This window comes from Macaca fascicularis, chromosome 11 (genome assembly GCF_037993035.2).
Source record: "Macaca fascicularis isolate 582-1 chromosome 11, T2T-MFA8v1.1".
In the NCBI taxonomy this organism is placed as follows: domain Eukaryota; kingdom Metazoa; phylum Chordata; class Mammalia; order Primates; family Cercopithecidae; genus Macaca; species Macaca fascicularis.
The window spans coordinates 64,074,294-64,088,074 of NC_088385.1; the positions used below are offsets into that span (position 1 = coordinate 64,074,294).

The window sequence follows — 13,781 nt, forward strand, 5'->3', positions numbered from 1 at the left end:
GAGTGAGTGACTAAGCTGGAGGGTAAGACTGACTGGCCAGGCTGTAATTGCCTTCTCTCTCAGCTCTCTTTCCTAAGCAGCAAGGGTGATGGTGTTCCATCTCTCACTTGTATGGTGATAGGTTAGAGTTTGTTAGCTTCCTCTTCCCTTCTGCTCTCTGGACAGTAATTCTCACACACACACACACACACACACACACACACACACACACACACACAAAACCAGCAGAAACCAAAAGACAATGCTTTTCTGTAGTTTCATTCCATTTTCAGGGATCTGATCTTCAAGTCAGCTCTTTTGCCACTTATTGGGCAGGAAAAGATGACAAGTGAACTGGATTGCAGATTATTTTGAACTCCATATTCCAGGACAATCAAAATAGAAATAAGAGGTAGGAGGAGGGAGGGGATTCTAGTGAAAAAGCAGATGTTAAGACAGAGCAAAACAATTCAGGGCTCCTACAACTATGACGGAAGTTATCAACGATGAGGCAAATCAGATCTTCAAAGGATTTATAGAGTACAAACGATTTAAACAGCATGTGCTATGCAGTGGATGAGGATTTTTAAAATATAAACTGATAGCAAAATAGGGGAACAGTTTTAAGTTTTTGCCAGTGATACCAGAGAAGTCTGCAACTGCATTTTTTTTTTTTGAGACAGTCTTGTTCTGTTGTCCAGGCTGGAGTGCAGTGGTGCAATCTTGGCTCACTGCAACCTCAGCCTCTCAGGTTCAAGCGATTCTCCTGCCTCAGCTTGTCGAGTAGCTAGGACTACAGGTGTGTGCCACCACACCCAGCTAATTTTTGTATTTTTTGGTAGACATAGGGTTTCATCATGTTGGGCAGGCTGGTTTTGAACTCCTGACCTCAGGTGATCTGCCTGCCTTGGCCTCCCAAAGTGCTGGAATTACAGGCGTGAGCCATCACGCCCGGCCTGTGTTTTTACTTTTAAAGGAAATTATAGAGAACCATTCTGTATAGAAAAAACTGGGTTCCTCAGACATGCCCAGGGAGCAAATTAGATTTAGGATGTACATGGTAGAGATGAAGAGCCTAGGTTATACCAACATCCAATTTCATTCTCTGTCCTGAAACTCGGGGGAACACAGTGTTCCTCTGTCTTACATTTAAGCATCTTTTGATGTGCTGTGATGAGGCCATTAGCATGGAGTATAGTTCAGCCTGTGCTGGCCCCTCAAGAAGAAATAGCTTTCAATATACCCTCCAAAAGCACAACATACTTACAAGGCCATCACAGACTGACCCAGACATACCCACAGATACAGGCCACACATATACGAGACAGAAAGGCGGAATGGAGTTTATACCATGTTGTACTGCTGGGGCGGAGAGACTGGCAGAAGGACTTGGGGACAGGAGCTTGGAGAGAACTGAACAGGCTGCGGAGAGGGCTGCAGAGCCGGGACTGGCTGTGGACCAGCAGAGAGGCATGTGGAAAAGGGAAGAGAAAAGAGAGGCAGGGAGTGGGGCAGGGGGTGTGGGCAGAGATGGGGAGGGAAAGGGAAGGAACAATAAGGTTAATAATCATAGAAGAAATTTCACATGAGTAGCACGACTGCTGAGCAGGTAGTGACCAAGCCCGGGACAGCTTGAAGATTTAACATCTCTTTGACAAACAGACAATCTCTCTTATCAGGGTAGACCTGCTGTACTCCCTTCCCCATTAGCCATTCAAAACTGTGCAGCTGTTGTGAGCAATCTGAGGACTCTCAGGGTCAGGGTCTGCTGTCTGATTCCAAATACAGCTTTTCCCAAAGCAGTTTTTCTGAACACACAATCCTGGGGAGCATGATCATAACCCTCCTTGACTGCCCACTTGAGAAGGGATTCCTGTCTGCACTGCTGCACTGCTTCTGCAGGAAGGGTCACCCAAGGTCTGGCTCAGCTGCTTCTGATTTCACACCACAGCTCTCTTAGAGGAAATACTCATTCACAAGGATCATCTCCCTCCCAAGGGCAGAGAAGGAAAAAACACCCAAGATCGTGCCTGCTTCTGGCTACTTCCTTCCACTCCATGATTGCTCCTCCAGGCTATGACAGCAATATGAAAAATCCACCTCCACCCCACAAGCAAACAGGAAAGATTTAGGAATAAAATATAAATAGCTTAGCTTTAGTTTTTGTCCCTTCAGTCCCCCTTCACTAGCCTCAAGCAGGAGGATTTGTTTACTAGGAACACAGAATGTTCTAAATCAACTAGTGGGTAGTTATTATTTTTTCCTTCCCTTCTTCCCCTCCAGGCATTTTGATCACCTCATCAGTTCTCTAGTCATAGTCCCTGGTGGTAGGAGAGATGAGAGAAGGAGAGAGGCAAGTAAGGGGAGAAAATAACATTTGTATATATTATTTTATTACATACATTGTCTCATTACAGCCTCACACAAGAATCCTATAGGGAGATATAACTTGTATTTGCAATTTAAAAAGGCTCAGATAAATTAAATCACTCATCTAGGCTTACACAGTTAACATGGCAGAGCTGAGATTGAAATCTAGTTCTGCCTGGCATAGTTCTTTCTACTCCACTCTAGTAGTGGGGAGGAGGTGAAGGAAGAAGTCAAGCAGAATTATCTAAGCACCTTCCACAGGCTCCTCGCTCCACATTTAGAGCATTAAGATGTGTGGGGCCACGGTATCGATATCCTCTCCTGCCACACATCTCCAGAGTTTCTCTCACAGAAGGGACTAACAGTTCAGGAGGCAGAGTACACAGAAGGGACTAGCAGTTCAGGAGGCAGAGTACAGGAACTAAAAGACTCCCCAAAGAGGAGAATACTCTGGAGGTCTCAGCAGAGGACCTGATACCTGAATTAAATAAAATGTAAGTAATTTTGGTTAGGTAAAATTATGGAGAATCCACTGTGTGACCTGGGAGAGTTGCTGCTGTAGCCTTGAAAATAAACTCTTAGCTCTACTGGCACACCTATTTTCTGTCAGATAATGGCATTCCAAATATAACTGATAGACAAGATGCTCAGCATTAGCTGCTTATGCTGGTGGCTTTCATAGACATTTTCTATTATCCCAATTCTCTTCATTCTTTTGGAGAAGGGTCTTTCTTGGATCAGGGCATATCTGGGTGGAAAAGGACAGTAAAGTGGCAAAAAAAAAAAAAAAAAAGTTGCCTGTGGTGGCTCACACCTGTAATCCCAACACTTTGGGAGGCTGAGGTAGGCGGACCACCTGAGGTCAGGAGTTCAAGACCAGCCTGCCCAACATGGTGAAACCCCATTTCTACTAAAAATACAAAAATTAGCTGGGCGTGCTGGCATGTGCCCATAGTCCCAGCTACTCAGGAGGCTGAGGCAGGAGAATCACCTGAACCTGGGAGGCAGATGTTGCAGTGAGCCAAGCTCACGCCATTGCACTCCAGCCTGGGCAACAGAGCAAGACTCAGTCTCAAACAAAACAAAACAAAACAAAACAAAACAAAACAAAACTGTCTTGTTTTCCCCACACTTGTAGGTTGTGACTAAAGAGTAAAGTGAGAAGAAGTGATGCTCCTCTTAGGCCTCCCCTAACTGGGGAAGGGCAGTGATACGGGCAGGGATATCAGTGTTATTTTTTTAGTTACTCCACAGCTATCCTCAGCTGTAGTTCTCTTCTTGAAGGGTGTCAAACTCCAAAGCCAGGGAAAGTCTGAAAAACCATGAGGAAATTTATTTTTAAAAAACTTAGGAAGGCCGGGTGCAGTGGCTCACGCCTGTAATCCCAGCACTTTGGGAGGCCGAGGCGGGCAGATCACGAGGTCAGGAGATTGAGACCATCCTGGCTAACACAGTGAAACCCCATCTCTACTAAAAATACAAAAAGTTAGCTGGGCGTGATGACGGGCACCTGTACTCCCAGCTACTTGGGAAGCTAAAGCAGGAGAATGGCGTCAACCCGGGAGGCGGAGCTTGCAGTGAGCCGAGATTGTGCCACTGCACTCCAGCCTGGGCAACAGAGCGAGACTCCGTCTCAAAACAAAAACAAAAACAAAAAAAAACTTAGGAATATACCGAACCAAGGAGCTGAAAGACCTCTACATGGAAAACTACAAAACACTGCTGAAAGAAATCATAGCTGATACAAACAAATGGAAACACATCTCATGCTCATGGATGGGTAGAATCAATATTGTAAAAATGACCATACTGCCAAAAGCAATCTACAAATTCAAGCAATCCCCATCAAAATACTATCATCATTCTTCACAGAATTAGAAAAAATTCTAAAATTCATATGGAACAAAAAAAGAGCCCCCATAACCAAAGCAAGACTAAGCAAAAAGAACAAATCTGGAGGCATCACACTATCTGATTTCAAACTATACTATAAGGCCATAGTGACCAAAACAGCATGGTACTGGTATAAAAATAGACACACAGACCAGTGGAACAGAATAGAGAATCCAGAAGTAAATCCAAATACTTACAGCCAACTGATCTTTGACAAACCAAACAAAAACATAAAGTGGGGAAAGGACACCCTTTTCAACAAATGGTGCTGGGATAATTGGCTAGCCACATGTAGGAGAATGAAAGTGGTTCCTCATCTCTCATCTTATACAAAAATCAACTCAAGATGGATTAAGGACTTAAATCTAAGACCTGAAACTAAAAATTCTAGAAGATGACATTGGAAAAACCCTTCTAGATGTTGGCTTAGGCAAGGATTTCATGACCAAGAACCCAAAACCAAATGCAATAAAAACAAAGATAAATAGCTGGGACTTAATTAAAGAGCTTTTGCATGGAAAAACAAACAAACTGTAAACAAACAAAAAACAGCAGAGCAAACAACAGACAACCCACAGAGTGGGAGAAAATCTTCACAATCTATACATCTGACAAAAGACTAATATCCAGAATCTACGACAAACTCAAATAAATCAGTAAGAAAAAAACAATCCCATCAAAAAGTGGGCTAAGGACATGAATAGACAATTCTCAAAAGAAGACATACAAATGGCCAACAAATATATGAAAAAATGCTCAACATCACTAATGACCAGGGAAATCCAAATCAAAACCACAATGTGATACCACCTTACTCCTGCAAGAATGGTCATAATCAAAAAATCAAAAAACAGTAGATGTTGGCATGGATGCAGTGTCAGGGAACACTTCTACACTGCTGGTGGGAATGTAAACTAGTACAGCCACTATGGAAAACAATGTGGAGATTCCTTAAAGAACTAAAAGTAGGGCCGGGTGCAGTGGCTCATGCCTGTAATCCCAGAACTTTGGGAGGCCGAGGCGGGCAGATCATGAGGTCAGGAGATCGAGACCATCCTGGCCAACACGGTGAAACCCCATCTCTACTAAAAATACAAAAAATTAGCCAGGTGTGATGGTGGGCGCCTGTAGTCCCAGCTACTTGGGAGGCTGAGGCACGAGAATGGCGTGAACCCGGAGCTTGCAGTGAGCTGAGATTGCGCCACTGCACTCCATCGCGCCACATGCACACTGCTGTGGGCAACAGAGCAAGACTCCATCTAAAAAAAAAAGAACTAAAAGCAGAACTACCATTTGATCCAGGAATCCCACAACTGGATATCTACCCAGAGGAAAAGAAGTCATTACACAACAAAGATACTTGCACATGCATGTTTATAGCTGCACAATTCACAATTGCAAAATCATGGAACCAACCCAAATGCCCATCAATCAATGAGTGGATAAAGAAACTGTGGTATATACACACAATGGAATACTATTCAGCCATATAAAGGAATGAATTAACAGCATTTGCAGCGACCTGGATGAGACTGGAGACTATTATTCTAAGTGAAGTAACTCAGGAATGGAAAACCAAACATCACACGTTCTCACTGATATGTGGGAGCTAAGCTACGAGGATGCAAAGGCATAAGAATGATAAAATGGGCCAGGCACAGTGGCTCATGACTGTAATCCTAGCACTTTGGGAGGCCGAGGTGGGCAGATCATGAGGTCAGGAGTTCGAGACCAGCCTAACCTACATGGTGAAACCCCCATTTCTATTAAAAATACAAAAATTAGCTAGGCGTGGTGGTGCACGCCTGTAATCCCAGCTACTCAGGAGGCTGAGGCAGGAGAATCGCTTGAACCCAGGAGGTGGAGGTTGCAGTGAGCCAAGACTGTGTCACTGCACTCCAACCTGGGTGACACAGCGAGACTCCATCTCAAAAGAAAAAAAAAAAAAGAATGATAAAATGGACTTTGGGGACTTGGGGGGAAGAGTAGGAGGGGGGCAAGGGATAAAAGACTACAAATATGGTACAGTGTATACTGCTCGGGAGATGGGTGCACCAAAATCTCACAAATCACCACTAAAGAGCTTACTCATGTACCAAATACCACCTGTACCCCAATAATTTATAGAAAAATAAATAATGAAAAAAAAAGAAAAAAAAAAAAAGACTGGCCCTGAGGAATGTGGCTGCCACCTACTGGCAAATTCTGGGCTCGTTCACTGGCTCTTGGATGCCTGATGACAAGAGGAGGCCCAGAGAACTCCTTTTCAAGAAGTCTACTTCATTTTAAGTAAATTGGGCAAAAGGGAGCCCCTGGCCCTTTAGTCTTCAGCCTCACCCCTGGTTTCACAAGCTTCACTGACACACAATTTGAAGGCCTATTTGGACAGAGGAGGCCCGCCAGGAAGGGAAAGATCATGGTTTAATCAGTACTATTCCCAGACCTGGGGCAAGTGCCTTGTGTGACAGAGTTAAAGTTAAAAACCTTTCCTCAAAGATTTTTTTTTTTTTTTTTTTAGGCAGAGTCTCGCTGTGTTGCCCAGGCTGGAGTACCGTGGTGCAATCTCAGTTGACTGCAACCTCTACCTCCCAGGGTCAAGTGATTCTCATGCTTCAGCCTCCCAAGAGGCTGGGATTACAGATGTGCACCACCACACCCAGCTAATTTCTGTATTTTTAGTAGAGATGGTGTTTCACCAGGTTGGCCAGGCTGGTCTCGAACTTCTGGTTTCAAGTAATCTGCCCTCCTCAGCCTCCCAAAGTGCTGGGATTACAGGTGTGAGCTACCGCACCCAGTCTCAAAGTTTTTCTTCTACAAGAAAAGCTTTAGAATAAGCACAGTGGTGTTTGTGTGTGCACGTGATCACTTCTTTAATCCGTGCACAGTTATGTGCCATTAGAAACTGAACAATAATTATTCTCAGGCTCAGCAGCTTCGGTCTAGGGAGCCCCCAGTGCTGAAGGCCAATCAGGGAAAAAGAAAGCAAAAGAAAGAAAGAAAATGGCAGTAGAAAGAAGAGTAAAAAAATAAAAAGGGTGAAAAAGTGGAGAAGAAGAAAAAAGGAGATACATACAGTGAGAAGGTGGGATAATTTTTAGCAGCTTCCATAAATGCTTATAGGGCATCAAAACTTGGATAAGATTCTTTCATTTGGAGTTAGTGATCACAATTAATCTCAAGAATGAATTTCGAAGAGAACACGAATCTCTGCACTAAGTAGTGTTCCCTTACCCCCAAGCTATAGCACCTAACCTGGCACCACACTCCCCACAGGAGATAAGCCAAGCCAACGATCGACCAACTGACCCTCACAATCCAGTAGCAGGAATAGAACCTGAGTAGAAGATTGGGGTTTAGGGCCAGTCACTTGGACATTCTGTATAAATTTCAGTCCCAAATGGTTCTTCTCTTATCTCTTTATTCCTCTCCCACTCTTGCTGTCTGTTTCTAGGTATGAGATGATAGGTGGAAGGTGGAGGCAGATGGGAGACTAAGAGGGAGAAAAGGGAGCAAGACTATTAAAATACACCTTTTAGGGGAAAAAACCCCAGAAAATATTAGGACCTTGGAAAAGCAAGTCATACACATAAAAAAACACAGTAGCAGACAGCAGAAGGAGAAGCACAGTTTACCTACTTACAGGTTTGAATTAAGACACAGACAGAGAAAAGAACACATACACACTATGCTTCAGTAGGGAGCAAGGTAAACTGAAGCGAACGAGACTTACTGGGGTAGATGGTGGTAGAACAAGAAAGTTAGGACTATAGAAAGAACTGACTTAGACTAAGATAGAGGGCTGCAATGACTTGCATGCAAATTACATTTAGACACAAAGTAGGATTTCCTAGATCTTCACTGTTCTTTATTTCAGCTTCATTTCACAATATTTGAGATAGGGCAATACTGGGCCATTCTGGGATCTTTGCACTCTAGTTTCTAGTTCATGGGGTATTAGTGTTTGGGACTTGCTTCTTACACCTAGGGAAGAAATATATCTAAGGCCAAGCTGGACTAATAAGCAGGGGGATGAGGGAGCCTGGGAGGTGAAATGACAATGTAAACTGCAGCAGAAAAGACCGCAGACATATAGGCTTCCCAGCTACAAGAGAATACTTCAGGATAAAGTATGGGGCTCTCCTCACAAAGTGCTCTATTGATGTGAGAAGAGAGTAAGTGAAGATCTCAGCACAGCTCTGCTCAGATTATTAAGGTGACTTTTTTTTGTTTGTTTTTTAAGACAGGGTCTTACTCTGTCACCCAGGCTAGAGAGCAGTGGCGCGATCTCAGCTCACCACAACCTCCGCCTCATGGGTTCAAGCGATTCTCCTGCCTCAGGCTCCCTAGTAACTGGGATTACAGGCGCCCGCCACCATACCTGGCTAATTTTTGTATTTTTAGTAGGGACTGGGTTTCACCATGTTGGTCAGGCTGGTCTTGAACTCCTGACCTCAGGCGATTCACCCGCCTCAGCCTCCCGAAGTGCTGGGAATGCAGGCTTGAGCCACCACGCCCGGCCTCAAGGTGACTTTTAAACATAGTCACCTTAATGACACTGGCCAGGCATGATGGCTCATGCCTGTAATCTCAGCACTTTAGGAGGATGAGGAGGGAGGATCACTTGAGCCCATGAGTTTGAGACCAGCCTAGGCAACATAAGCAGGATCCTGTCTCAAAATAATAGTAACAACAATACATTTTTTAAAAATTAAAAGAAAAAAATAAAACAGAATACTAAATTTCTGGTTTAGAACAGGACCTGATTCTTAGATGACCTTCCTGGTCTCCACAGATGCAAAACTTCACTTAAACTCTAGTTGGTACCAACATTTACCAGTCCAGCAACAGAATGAGAAGGATACAGCCCTTTTGAGTCATGGAAAACAAAGACAACATTTGGAGTCTTTGTGTTTCATGACATATGTATGGCAGGGGTCTTGAGTGTTATTTATTTTTTCCCCAAACCCCAACACATAAATACGTGTTTATGGGTCCACATAGTTGGCCAGATGATGGTGGAAGTTATAATCTTTTCAAGTTCCATATATAGATGTAATAGAAAAAAATGCCTTGTTAATTACACACGGACATAGAGGGAGATGGGACATAGTAGAAATGTGGTATGAAATAAAAGATTCTACTGACAATGTTCAGGAGGCAGAGGAAGAAATATAAAGCAAAAAACCCCCAAGCTGACTCTACTAAGAGTTATTTGGCAAAATCTTTGCCCAAGGTTCTTCTTTCCCCACAACTAACAAATGAGAAATGGGGGAGAGAGTGGCATGTCTCCAAAAACTGATCCTTCCTGCCACCCACAGCACAAGAGACATGACGGTACATCTAAAGTTTGCTTGAATCAGAGTGGAGAGGACTCTGACACTGAGTGGTGACTCACCTGTGAGATCATGTGATTATTCAAGGGTGGCTGTTGCTGAGGCGTGGGTGGGAGAGCAGGAAGTTGCTGCTGCTGCTGCTGCTGCTGGGCAGTACAAGGGAGAAGGCCCCGGACAGACTGGGATGAGGTGACCTGGTTGCACACTTCTGGGGCACCTAGTGCCATACCTAAGGCAAAGAAGAAACCCACGAAAAGTTGTTAAGCACAAGCCATGAACACATTATCCCTGGAAGGCTTAGAGGGCTCTACTTTTTCTTTGTCTTTCCTCTTTATTCCCTTTTGTCCCCTCCCCTACTGTCTTTTGAAGATTCACATATAAGCACAGATGCATTTCAGCTGCCTTGCTGATGCCAGTCCTCCCCTTTGCAGGCTTTTGCTCCCTAGGGACAGGAACCACCTTGACTGTCAATGTTTGGTTATGAAATTGAACAAAATGTGAGGCTGCTGAAGCACCTCCCCCGAAGTTCCTGGAATCTGTCCATCACACTTAGATAGCTGAAAACATGAATGCTTACTTTCTGGGAAAGCACAGATTTTTGGTCTCTTAAGAGATCTTTTTGCTAGAGAGATTTTGCTAGAGAGAGAGAGAGAGAGATCTGTCTTCTTGCTAGAGAGAGAGATAGATCTGTTTTCTCTTTGCTTTCTTCTCAATTTGCAACATCTCTTATAAAAGTTGCTGAGGGGCGGGTGTGGTGGCTCACACCTATAATCCCAGCACTTTGGGAGGCTGAGGCGGGTGGATCACCTGAGGTCAGGAGTTTGAGACCAGCCTGGCCAACACAGTGAAACTCCGTCTCTACTAAAAATTATCTGAGCTTGGGGGTGGGCGCCTGTAATCCCAGCTACCTGGGAGGCTGAGACAGGAGAATCGCTTGAACCCAGGAGGTGGAGGTTGCAGTAAGCTGAGATCGCATCATGACACTCCAGCCTGGGCAACAAGAGTGAGACTCAGTCTCAAAAAAAAAAAAAAAAAAAAAAAGTTGCTGAGAAAACTTCAAGCATACACATGGGCACATGCATACACATAACTTTATCCAACTATTTTCCCCATTTCTAGGCTCTCAAGGCATGAACTCATTCAACACAACATACTTTTACTGAATATCTACTATGTGCCAGGCACTGTATAATGAACTAAAGACATAAAGACGAGTGAAACACAGTCCTTGCCCTTAACAGCAGAGGAACTTATTTCTTTCTCTGAGACAGAGTCTCACTCTGTCGCCCAGGCTGGAGTGCAGTAGCACAATCTTGGCTCACTGCAACCTCCACCTCCCAGGTTCAAGCGATTCTTCTGCCTCAGCCTCCCAAGTAGCTGGAATTACAGGCACCCACCACCACGCCCAGCTAATTTTGATGTTTTTGGTAGAGACGGGGTTTTGCCTTATTGGCCAGGCTGGTTTCGAACCCCTGGCCTCAAGTGACCCGCCTGCCTCTGTCTCCCAGAGTGCTAAGATGACAGGTGTGAGCCACCATGCCTGGCCAACAGCATAGGCACTTCTGATGGGAGATAGACATCCACACGACAACTATAATCTGGTAAGGATAAGGAATACATCAGTGATATTGACAAAGTTGTATGAAAGCAAAGATGAGGAAGCAAAAACTCCTGGGAGGGTCAGGAAAGGATTTAAAGAGAGGTCAGCAGGAAAGCTGGGGTTGAAGAATGACAGATGCTTGTAAGACCAAGAGGGAACAAAGCTAATGTCATATTCAAGAAATGGTTGGTGGGTGTGGTGGCTCATGCCTATAATCCCAGCACTTTGGGAGGCTGAGGTGGGTGGATCACCTGACATCAGAAGTTTGAGACCAGCTTGGCCAACATGGTGAAACCCCATCTCTACCAAAATTTTGTAAAAATACAAAAAATTAGCCGGGCATGGTGGCAGGTGCCTGCAATCCCAGCTACTTGAAAGGCTGAGGCAGGAGAATCGCTTGAACCTGGGAGGCGGAGGTTGCAGTGAGCCGAGGTCATGCCATTGCACAACAAGAGCAAGACTCCATCTCAAAAAAAAAAAAAAAAAGAAAAAGAAAGAAATGGTTGGAAAGAAGGAAAGATCTGGAAATTAGACAGCAATGGCAAACTGGAGTCAGAAAGTTATGCTATATTAAGTAGTTTGGATTTTACTATTCAGGTGATGATGCAAAAATGAACATTTTTAAGGAGCACTGATGTGTTTAGATCTGTTTTAGATTGGCAAACTGGCTCTAAAAAGGGCTAAGCAACCAGGCACAATGGCTCACATCTGTAATCCCAGCTACTTGGGAGTCTGAAGTGGGAGGATCATTTGGGCCCAGGAGTTCAAGGCTGCAGTAAGCTATGATGGTGCCACTGCAATCCAGCCTGGGTGATAGCAAGATCCCAACTCTTGAAAAAGTAAAAAAAAAAAAAAAAAAATCAATAAAAAGAGCTGAGAATGGAGTAGAGATATCAGTTTGGGCACCAGTGTCATAGTTACATAAGAGAAAATAAAACCTGGATAAAGGCTGAGGCAGTGGGATTAGAAAGGAGGTAACAGAGAAGGGCAGCAGAGACCTAGGGGTCAGAGGCAAAATCTTCAGCACTACTGATGCCTTTTGATAATAACTACAGAACTTCTGGGATGAGATTCAAGCAATTCTTCAAAGAGAGAAGGACGATGAAATAAGAGGTCTAAATGCCCTTCTGCTAAGAGTGCAGCAGAAATAGATGGAGAGCTGATGGGTGGTTACAGAGCTTTCATGTGGAACATAGAACTGTCTGCTCTGGCCGGGCGCGGTGGCTCACGCCTGTAATCCCAGCACTTTGGGAGGCCGAGACGGGCGGATCACGAGGTCAGGAGATCGAGACCATCCTGGCTAACACGGTGAAACCCCGTCTCTACTAAAAATGCAAAAAATTAGCCGGGCGAGGCGGCGGGCGCCTGTAGTCCCAGCTACTCGGGAGGCTGAGGCAGGAGAATGGCGTCAACCCGGGAGGCGGAGCTTGCAGAGCCGAGATCGCGCCACTGCACTCCAGCCCGGGCGACAGAGCGAGACTCCGTCTCAAAAAAAAAAAAAAAAAAAAAGAAATGTCTGCTCCTTTCCAGTGACTGAGCTCCAGGGAAGCAGCCATAGCAGCATCCCTCTAAATTCTAGCCTATTGGCTAGTATCAATTAATTAAAAACAACTAAACTCTAAGGATTCCCTCTGCTCTACAAAGCCTCTACAATCTCAAGAGTCACAGAATGAAAGTGGCTATCATTTTTATCTTAGTATATAACTTGAGACCTAGGCTGATATGGATGTTCCATCTTAGATGAAAATCAGAGAAAATAATCTAATCACAATCAATTCTTTTTTTTTTTCTTTTTTTCAATCAGGCATAAGGTTTGAAAGAAAATGAGGAGGACTAAATCCAAGCAAGGACAATGGATCCAAAATTCAAATTTCCCTTTGCATGGCTGTATTAGATTTCCAGGAAACTATACTGGGACAAATGTTTTATTAAAAGTAAATAAGGGCTGGGCGCGGTGACTCACGCCTGTAATCCCAGCACTTTGGAGGGCTGAGGCAGGTAGATCACCTCAGGCCAGGAGTTCGAGACCAGCCTGACCAACATGGTGAAACCTCACCTCTACTAAAAATTCAAAAATTAGTCAGGCGTGGTGGCACAAGCCTGTAATCCCAGCTATGCAAGAGGCTGAGGCAGGAGAATCTCTTGAACCCGGGAGGCGGAGGTTGCAGTGAGCTGAGATCACACTACTGCACTACAGCCTGGGCAACAGAGGAGACTGTCTCAAAAAAAAAAAAAAAAGTTAAGTAACAGTGATGTTTCACAGGAGACAAGCAAGAAGGGATGGATATGACAGGAAGAAAAGAAGCTGTAATACCTGGCCTGGCGATCCTTCCTGCACTGCTGCCTTTACTGCTGCCGATACTGTCACCTCGGGTAAGGATAGAGATTCCACTGAAGCTGCTGGCTTTGGTGACAGGGGGTCGCATGCTCCGGACAGAGCCATCAGAGTCTGTGCTGCTCCAAGGGCGTGGCTCCAGGGATTTGAGTTCGCTGTCTGTGCTGCTCTGGCGGCTGCTTGAGGTACGGCTCAGCCCTTCACGGTTCCCCCTGCAGAGACCATAGTGGTCAGAGCTCCTCCCACCCACCATTTTAGCAGAAGGGCTAGG

The 13,781-nt window shown here is 44.7% G+C and overlaps 1 protein-coding gene across 50 annotated transcripts in view; it reads right to left on the reverse strand.

Moving 5' to 3' along the window:
* R3HDM2 (R3H domain containing 2) overlaps window positions 1–13,781 on the reverse strand; it is a 182,395-nt gene that overhangs the window by 17,762 nt on the left and 150,852 nt on the right. For 37 of the 50 annotated variants that reach the window (XM_074007254.1, XM_074007246.1, XM_074007243.1 and 34 more), the window contains 3 exons: window positions 13,490–13,722; window positions 9,638–9,804; window positions 1,330–1,431 (listed from right to left, as the gene is read on the reverse strand). In XM_074007254.1, coding sequence (XP_073863355.1) covers window positions 1,330–1,431; window positions 9,638–9,804; window positions 13,490–13,722 — 502 coding nt within the window. The remainder of the gene's footprint in view (window positions 1–1,329; window positions 1,432–9,637; window positions 9,805–13,489; window positions 13,723–13,781) is intronic. The other 13 variants (XM_074007263.1, XM_074007256.1, XM_074007248.1 and 10 more) reach the window with 1 other exon arrangement.